Genomic DNA, 9211 nt, shown 5'->3' with positions numbered 1-9211 from the left:
GGCCACAAGGTCCCGGGGATAAACCCCTCTCGCTCGGCGGTGTCCTTCAGGTGGAAAGGAGAGAAAGCCAGATGCCAAGGCTTGCTCTCTCCCTCCCTTGCTCCGGCGCGGAGCGCCTCGCCTCGCCTCCTCCGTGTGCGCGCTTCACCTTGTGCCCTTCACCCCGGCCCCGCTCCCGCCGCACCACGCCGGGGCGGCTTCTACCTCCTGTTTGCGGGGCCCCGCACCCCCCAAAGTTTGCGTCCTCCCCGCTCCCGTGTCTCAGCAGCCCGCGGTCGCGCTCGGCTCCGCGGGGACCGCCGCTCGCGGCTTGAAACCGGAGCCGGGCTCTGCCTTCATCTCGCTGTGTTGTGACTGGAGGCAGCCCGGCCGGGGCCGGCGGGAGCGGCGCTTGCCACCGGGGTTGGGGGGGCAGAAAGCCGATCCCGCTCCCTCCACTCCCACACACACACACGCCTGAGCCGAGCCGCTGCCATCTGCGAGAGCCGCTGGGATCCCCCCTGCTCGGCTCCGCGGTTTGTTTGCGAGGGGCGGGCTCGCATCCGCGGGGCGGGGGCTCATCCCGGGATAGGCGGCGGCGGCGGCGGCGGCGCGGGGCGCTGAGCCGCGCTGTTTCCTTGCAGGTCGGCGGCGGCGGCGGGCAGCCATGACCCTGGTGCTGCCCATGAACAGGTTCTGCGAGCCCATTGTCTCGGACGGAGCCGCCTTCCCCCAGCCCCTGTGGGAGCCGCACTGTTGCAGCAAGGCCAGCGCCGCGGAGCCCGGCCCGGCCCCGCAGCCCGCGGGCGGGGCGCCCTGCCAGCCCCTGCCAGGTACGCGCCCAGCTCGGGGCCACGGGGTGGAGGGGGGTTGCTTGCACAGTCAAAACAAGAAGCCCCCTGGGCAGTGTGAGGAGGGGGCTGCTTGGGGGCCCCTTGGCACCAGCCAGCCCGGCAGGCCTGGGGAGGGGATGCAAAGACAGGTGGCAGCAAAGCCACTGCCCCCCTCTGCGGGCACTGCCAGGCAGGGGCTTCAGCAGCCCCATGCTCCGCTCCGTGGCTCTTAGGGTGCACAGAGCCCTGCTTGGCACGCAGGCGGGCAGCCAGCCCCAGTTTCTTAACTGCCCTAGGGCTCCGGCTGCCCCAGGGGTGGGTTTTTAATGAGCCAGGGGGGCTTGGGAAGAAGGGTGCCAGGGAGGGTGAGACGGTCTGGATTGTTACCCAGCTCAGCGCAGGTCTTGCTGACCGCCGGGCATGCCAGGTGAAGGTAGGAAGTAATGACGGGTGCTGCTGTAAAATATAATGCTCCATGCAGACGTGTTACATTTTTCCCCCCCGCTTTGCCACATGAGGTAGTTAAAAGCTGCTCCTGTTCATTTACTGGAGCACATCCTCTCGCCCTTGTCATTTCACAAGTTCCTTTCTGGTTCTCCCCCTCCTGGGAAATAAAAGCTGCCTGAAACAGAAAGATTGTCCACGACCGAATTTATTACGGTTGCGTGAAATTTATTTCAGTGTCGCAATGTAAAACTTCTTTTAACTCGGGCCCCCGGCATCTGAACGCGAGACACTGAGGAACGCAGCTCTTTGCCTGACTAGCTGGAAAAGTGGGAATGCAAGTTTTTCTAAACCAAAATGTATGAGAATGTCTATATATACCAGACGCATCAGTTTCCAGTGCTGTTAGCATGACCTTCGGCCGCCCATACTGACACATCTAAGGAGTTATTTGTTAGTAAGGTAGAAGTTTTTGTTTTTGATCGCAACAAATATGTAAAGATACGTGGTGGCGATATCCTGCAGCGAGTAGGAAAATGAAAAGTATTTTGTTTGGAGAACCTCCGGCAAGCCGCATGTCATTTGTCATATCTGATTTATTACCCACAGGCTCACATTACAGGGGAATTTCAAATCCTATAACAACATCCAAGATCACATACTTTAAAAGGAAATATGTGGAAGAAGAGGATTTTCATCCACCACTCAGCAGCTGTACACATAAAGTATGTTTTTAATAATCATTATTTTTACTAAGAGATTTAGATGCTTAGTAATACTTGCTTGAAGCAGAAATACTCTACCAAAATGGTGACAACGATCCAGCTGTTTGTATAAAAACAAACAGTTGACACATTTTTGGCCTAATTGTGTTATTTATTGTCATCAAATAGTTTAAGAAACAAAGCAGTTCCTTCAATGAGGATAACAGAAAAGATAAATACTCTGAATCACTTCCTTTTCCCATATAAATGTATTCATAAACAATTCCACTATGTTCATGTGGGGAGCGGGGCACCTGTCTAGTTTGCCTGCTAAAATTCACTAAGTATGTTTAAAAAAAAAAAAAGACCCTATAATCTCCCATTTGTTCATTAATTCATTCATTCATCATTGAGTTTCAGGGTAGGTTCTGCATGGGTATACTGGCCTAACATAAAAGCAGAATCACTTAAGGAAAGTATATTCTGCTCCAATGTTTTTTCTTATTCAAAAGATGAGCTTTAAAGATCAAACAGCATATTTTTATATTTCTTAAACACGGGCAAAAGTGGGGTTCTAGATAACATTTCCCAGGTTTGTGACAACATTAATTAAAATCTGATGTTACATGAAAGATTTAGAAAACTGCTTATGGTCCTTCTCATTAAGGGTTCAAAACATGCATAGTATAGACGATAGAGCATCCTCAGTTTTGTTCTGGAAGGCATCCTGAAACTTCAAGGGGTGATCTCCACCTGGCAGAATCATTTCTGGTTTCTGTGGCTGTGCTACATTAGAGATATGTAGAGACAGAGATGTCATATCTGAAAGATAGATAAGCCCTCCACCAGTGTATTTTATTTTCAAAATCTCTAAATGAGTGCCTTTAACAGGTGCTATTCTGACAGCCCTGGAGACTGAAGTCCTGTCTCCAGCTACAAAATGATTAAAGCAAGGACAGTAAGTTTCCCACACTGCCTTGCAATATAGCTCAGCAATATAGTATTCAGCTTTTACTTGGAGGGGTAACCTGCAGGAATGAGAAGGTAGTTTATCTTGTTCATATTTGCTGACAACCTCAGACCTGAAAGGAGAAGGTTGATAGTTGTGGTGGAAAGTCCCGTGGACAGATATTCACTTAGATGTGAACAAGCATTTGTAGGATCTAGCTCAGGTTTAGGCAGCTTAATTTAAGCCACCTAAAGCTGAATCAGGAGCAGTGCATGCAAGTATTCACTGCTTGCTGGGAGGAGGTGGTAGGAGCCTAGTAGGCTTGTACAAGAGGGGCTGGTGGCTCAGGTCCTGGGCTTTTGGGTCCAAGGGAAGTTGGTGGGTCTGTGATAAGTTGACAGGTCTGTGGTGGGAGGGAGGGGAGGAGGCTGCCTGGTCCCAGGGGGAGGCAAGGCGGTGTTGGTCAGAGTTAGGGGTGTGGAGTAGTGGGGCATTAAAACAGCACACCCTGAGGCTGTGGAGAGTGGCTGGACTTGCCTAGCCCTGGGCCTGTGCTGTGAACACATACAAGCATTCACTAGACTGAGTTAAACCTCGCTAGGCTGGATTAACACTCTGCCAATCTAAAGTTAATTCACCTCAGACCAGAACTAATTCTAGATTGGGGCACGCCATTTCTAGGGTGACTTAAGCCCTGTGCATGCTTGAGCCCTGGGGCATTTAGATTGCCCTAACCTTGATTAGGGCAGTCTAAAAGTAATGCTTGTTATGTACCTTTGGTGTGGAACAATTACAAGATCCCTTCAGAAATCTGAGAACACCAATCACAGAGTACCAGTTTTCAGTTACTGATGGCATTGGTTCTAGTAATTTATTGACCTAGAGATGGAAGCCTATCCTATTAGTACTTACCCAGTTCACTCTGTCACTCAGTCTATACAATATACTAGCTCTACTAAAAAATGTGCTTGCATATAGCATATTTTTAAAAGCCTCTAATTGCCACCATTTCTTTTGTCCTTGTGGTTTTTCACCTCCTTGTCTACTTCCCTCCCTCCCCATAATGAACACGTTTTTGTTGGAAAGGGGCAGACAATTTTTTTTTGTGGGGAGGAGGGAGGGAGGGAGGGAGGGATTAAATTGAAGACCAGATATAGGCATTGAGTTCCACAGTAAGTCTGTTTTATGTTATTGTTCTGTTGCTATTGCAAAAACGTATCGTAGGAAATCTGAGGTCACCAGTTTATTCTTTCAAGCACAAGTAAATTTTCTAATTTGCAACCTTACTGCTAGGGGGAGAGACAAAGGGAGATATTTCCCCCAGGCTTACTTGAATTGCTCACATATGTTTATACTCCTCTTTTCCCCCATTCATATGGACTAAGAAAGAGGCATGTTCTCAGACTTCCTTTTCCCTTTTGTCTAGTCACCGTGCGTGTGACCTGTTCAGTTGGTGCTGCAGTAGGATCTGGGTGGCAGAGCATTCACACTGTAGTGCTTTGGAACTTGCTTCTACTGGTGGTCTTTCATGGCACAGGTCTAGTGCTTTTCAGGTCACAGTGCAAGGCTTGTCTCTTTGGTGAAGTCTTTAATGAGCTAATGGATTATTTCTACAGCAGGGCATAAAGGACTCTGGTTAACCTATGGAGTTAATTTAAGTTAAAGCTAGAAATGTATTGTAGAAAATTATTACACCAGAGAAGAAAGTTCTGGTTGTGAACTTATTTGAAAAATAGTGCTAATTTTGGCTTCTGAAATGAACTGTGCTTCTACTGGTCTGTGCAGGGCAGACAGCAGCAGGCTGTGGAAAATACTACATGGTGTATGGGTACTGAGTACTACTGAAAAGTAGCTGTGTAGCAAGCTCTCCTGTCCCTTATAGCCACCATTTCCCACTGCAAAAATTCTGAAGCCACATGGGAAAAGGAGGAATGACCAGGCTGCAGATGGGGAAAATGAGAGCAGGCTCTTTGTGATGTGTTTCTTTCCTCCTACGCAAATTTTCCTGTTCTAAAAATGGAAATTAGTTAATGCTGCTTATAGTAGCAGATACTACCCCTCTGTACTTTGATTCCCAGGGTAAGGATTATGGCGAAGAAACCATGGTCTCCTGGGAGTAGTAACCTGTTCATGCTACCACTCCTGAGAAGGAAGGCCTACAAAGAAGCAGGGAAAAGGGAACAAATTTGTGGGCTTAGAGCCAGGGTTTTTTTACAAATCCCATCCTTTTTAGTTTCCTGACTTCGTCCCTGCCTATATATGTTCCCACTAGTCCCACGGATGGCTGGGTGTATCACTCAGCCCAACAGCTGCAATCCAGATGCTACAATCCTTTTGGATTGCTTTTTTGGTCACTACACACATTTTTGTATACAATTGCACTGTAAGAATTTGGTTAATGGAGACTCCTCATTGCAAGAGCCTGTTTAATTGCTCAGTCACTTCTGGCATGTGAACTGGCTGTTGACTGAGCCTTGTTTAACTTTAGATAGTCCTTGTTGTGATGGCCATATAGCGAGAATCCACCTTTCATTTTAGCACTGGAGAAATCCAGCAGTGCATAGGTTCCGCTCTGTTAACAAAAAAACCCTCCATACATTATCAGTATATCAATGCAGGGGAATTACAAATGGAGGTTACGCATACAGAAAATAAAGAGTCAGATTTTTACAACTAGTGTTTGGTCACTCAAAAACCTGGATTTGTGTATGCTTGCTTACACATACAGAATGCTTAGTCTTTTATTTTTTCAGTTCAGATGCTGGTCAGGAGATCTGGCTACCAACAATTGGGCCTTGGAATATATGGATATACAAACCTCGTAGCCCAGGTTGAGATCACTTGGGAACTCTGGCCCACCCAAAGTGTAAAACAGTGAATTTGTACACTGTCAATAAAGTGCTTAATTCTGTAACTGCATGAAGTGAAATTGGCTCATTCTTTTCTGTCTTTTGTGTCTCCGTTTTCAGACAATCTCAGTTTTTGAGGAGCGGGCCCATATTCTCTACATGTCTTTGGAAAAATTAAAATTTATTGATGATCCTGAAGTCTACCTGCGGAGATCTGTCCTTATAAACAATTTAATGAAGAGAATCCATGGAGAAATTATCATGCAAAACAACTGGTGCTTCTCTGCTTGCTCTTTTGGCAGCACCTCAGCACAAGAATGGTTCATGTCACAAGACTGTCCCTATAGAAAACGTCTCCGGATGGCAAAAGAGGAATGTGAAAAGTTCCATACATGCTGCTTTTATCAAGAGTGTGGCAGTCACTATTTAAATTTGCCATTCTCTGTTAATACTAATGGGGAAAATTCTTCCTCCTCCTCTTCCTCCTCCTCCCCTATCTCTTTGCCAAGTTGTTCCCAACAGGTGGATTATGGCATTGGCAATGCCCCTGTTTACAGGAGTGATGACCATATACTTGCCAATGAAATATTCATTACTAATGCCAGGTCTCATGGTAATCAGGAAAAGGCAAAATTAAATGATGAGAAAGGAGGTAATGAAACTGAACGAGATGGTGTCACTCTAAACTGTGAACCGATGAAAGGCGACCTTGCTCTTGAATGTAAAGGCAAATTTTATGATTATTTTGAGACTGGATCTAATGACAAGAGCAACATAAGTGAATCTTGGAAAAAATCCTTGAGGAAAAAGGAATCTTTACCAAGTAACAAAATGTGCTGCAGCAAAGGAAGTAAAATATGAGACACCCTTTTTTGCTGTAACTTTGACGCATGCACGGCATGTTCAGTTATCTATCAAAATTGTATTTTGAATGGATTTTTTATAGTTTTGTACAACTGATACAATCATGCCACAAACATTATGCGTATAGTTTTAAATGACTGGAGAGCAGATTGCCTAAAGCATCTGTATGATCAACATCAGTGAGCTATTTATAAATATGGAGACTTCATAAAGAGCACAGTTGAATTATTGCTTACAATTATAGTTTAGCTTTTGTTACTGAAAATACCAACAAACCAGCTGGGGAAAACATACCCTTTTATATATCCCCTCCCTCAAGAAGTCTACCATTAATTAAAAGGAACCCCCATTATGCTTACCAATTAATTAGATGTTTGGTAAACGAATTGATATTACCAACAAGGGTGGTCTGCTTCTTGTAAGACAATATTCATTGTGAGGAAACACTGGTTATGGTGGTTGGGGAATTAACTCTACGTACTCATACTGACACAGTTAAATTCCTGTATTCATTCTTATTCAACTGACAAAAGCCAGGATGTAACATAATGAAATACCTGTTCATTGGATCTTAATCAGAAACACCACATACAGCACAATCACCTTCATGTTTTCAGCTCAGCTGCAATCAGTAATGAGGTGTATGGTGGTTTGTTGTTATACAGGGCAGATATTTTTTGTGCCTTATTTTGTTACCTTAATTTTTTCCAGTGTGAAAATTAAGTATAAAATCAGAGCTACAGCAGGGACTTAACCTAAACAGAAAAGAAAACCAGGGTGGATCAATTTTATTAAAAATCTGTAGCCTTTGAAATATCAAGTTGAACTTCCTATTGAAACATCTATATTCTTCCTTTTTGATGCTCGATTGCTTTTTGATTTGCCATCCTTAGGAAGGGATTTAAGAAACAATAGAGAGATGTCTCTTGTAAACAAGCATTAGATGCTTGAGCATTTCTATGGCAACTGTCTGTTGCAGAGGCTCTTTTTGTATAATGAAGTTCATGAACCAGTGGCATGTTTTATACTTTATTCTGTTTCGCATAATTTCTCTCTTTTAGATTGCAAAAGCATGCAGGGGTTTTATATGACTTTTGCTGTTGATTTTTAAAAGACAAGCAGAACAAAGAGCACAATGTTAATAAATGACGTGGCGATAAAATTTTATCTGAAATGAATGTATGGGTTTTACTTAAAAAAAAAAAAAAAAAAAGATTATTTTGGAGAAATGGGTGGAGGTTTCAATGGTTAGGGGCAAAATGCAGTCATTTTTGGTTATACCATTTTCAAATGCACATTTTTGCAACCATGCTTAATATGGTGTTCAGGGGTGTGCTAAGAATATTGTATGTCCTGGATCCACCACATTTTGGGGTTCCCACAGCCTCCCCCCCCCCCCAACAACTGGCAGGAAGTGCTGTGTGTAACAGTGAAATCCAAGTCACACATGATGCCTAATTACTTTCTGTTTGTGCTTGGGGACATTGCAAATCCAAACTGTATCTCTTTCACATTGGTCTTGCCCTAGAAACAATTAGCTGTAATCATGCTTCCCACTTTTTACATGGATGCAATTCATCCATGTGCTTGGGACCAGATCAGTTGCAGTAAGGCAGACAAGGGACTTGAGAGTGGTCCACTAGAATGAATTCCAGCTCTCACTGAAACCAGCAGGAAAGCACCTGTGGATTTTAGCGGCACTGAGTCAGGCTCTAATTCATCACTGTACTGGGCCTTTAGTAGATTGTCCACCCTGGATTCCAAGGACACTGTCTTAATTCTCCCCTGACATTATTACTTTTAATGGCAAGTAACAGCAGTGCTCCGGAGTCAAGGCTTTAGGGCATCTTTCACTGATAAGTACAGCAGCCACCCTTAAAAGCTTGCCAGTTAAAGCAACCTCACCCTTTGCAATATTCCCTATAGGATGCATGGGAAGTGATGGGGGGGGAAAGTCTCAGATAGCTTTTATTTAGACTGTAACATGAAACTGGCAACTTTGTAAGGGTTATAATTGGAATAGGAATTTGGCAACAAAGAATGGAGCCCACCTGATTTCTCCAAGAGGGAAGCTTTTTTATTATTAATAATAATATTAAGCATAGATCTCATTCATACAGTGTATGAGTAGGATCATAATTTATGCATTTGTCCACAAGGACCAATTTTTTAAAAGCTGATTTTCTTGTGTTATACCCAGATAGTCTAGTAACGTCTGCTTTTTTTTTCAGTCTTTGATAAACATTTGATGTTTTCAGCTTAAATATTAGATGCTTGTATACTAATGTTTTGTTGTAGTAAAGTGAGGTTTCCTTGATATATATTTATTAAAATGACCAAAATTCATTTTAATTTTATACCTCTAATGGCTACTGGATCCATTTTTTTCCTTTTTCGTCTCCCAAATAAATTTGGAACGTGTTCCTGTACTGCAGAGGTTTACATTAAAAGAGCTTCTTGTACCACAGGTATGGACCAACACCGAGTTCTAAGCTGTACTCTGAAGCACAATTTTAAGATATGCTGAAAAATGTAGCAGATATGTTTGAGGTGTAAGCTGGGCATTTAGCGTTTGGGTATTGTGAAGAC

At 44.0% G+C, this 9211-nt stretch overlaps 1 protein-coding gene across 1 annotated transcript; it reads left to right on the top strand.

The window, feature by feature from the left end:
• The first annotated feature begins 564 nt into the window (after positions 1–564).
• SERTAD4 (SERTA domain containing 4) lies at positions 565–8979 on the top strand. Its single transcript, XM_014598001.3, has 3 exons — positions 565–812; positions 1866–1981; positions 5879–8979. The coding sequence occupies exons 1-3, from the start codon at positions 647–649 to the stop codon at positions 6617–6619; spliced, it is 1023 nt and encodes a 340-aa protein (XP_014453487.2). The 5' UTR covers positions 565–646; the 3' UTR covers positions 6620–8979.
• Positions 8980–9211: the final 232 nt, after the last annotated feature.

This window comes from Alligator mississippiensis, chromosome 1 (genome assembly GCF_030867095.1).
Source record: "Alligator mississippiensis isolate rAllMis1 chromosome 1, rAllMis1, whole genome shotgun sequence".
NCBI classification, from domain to species: domain Eukaryota; kingdom Metazoa; phylum Chordata; order Crocodylia; family Alligatoridae; genus Alligator; species Alligator mississippiensis.
Note: the sequence above shows the minus strand (reverse complement) of the source record. Positions and strands in the feature narration are given on the sequence as shown.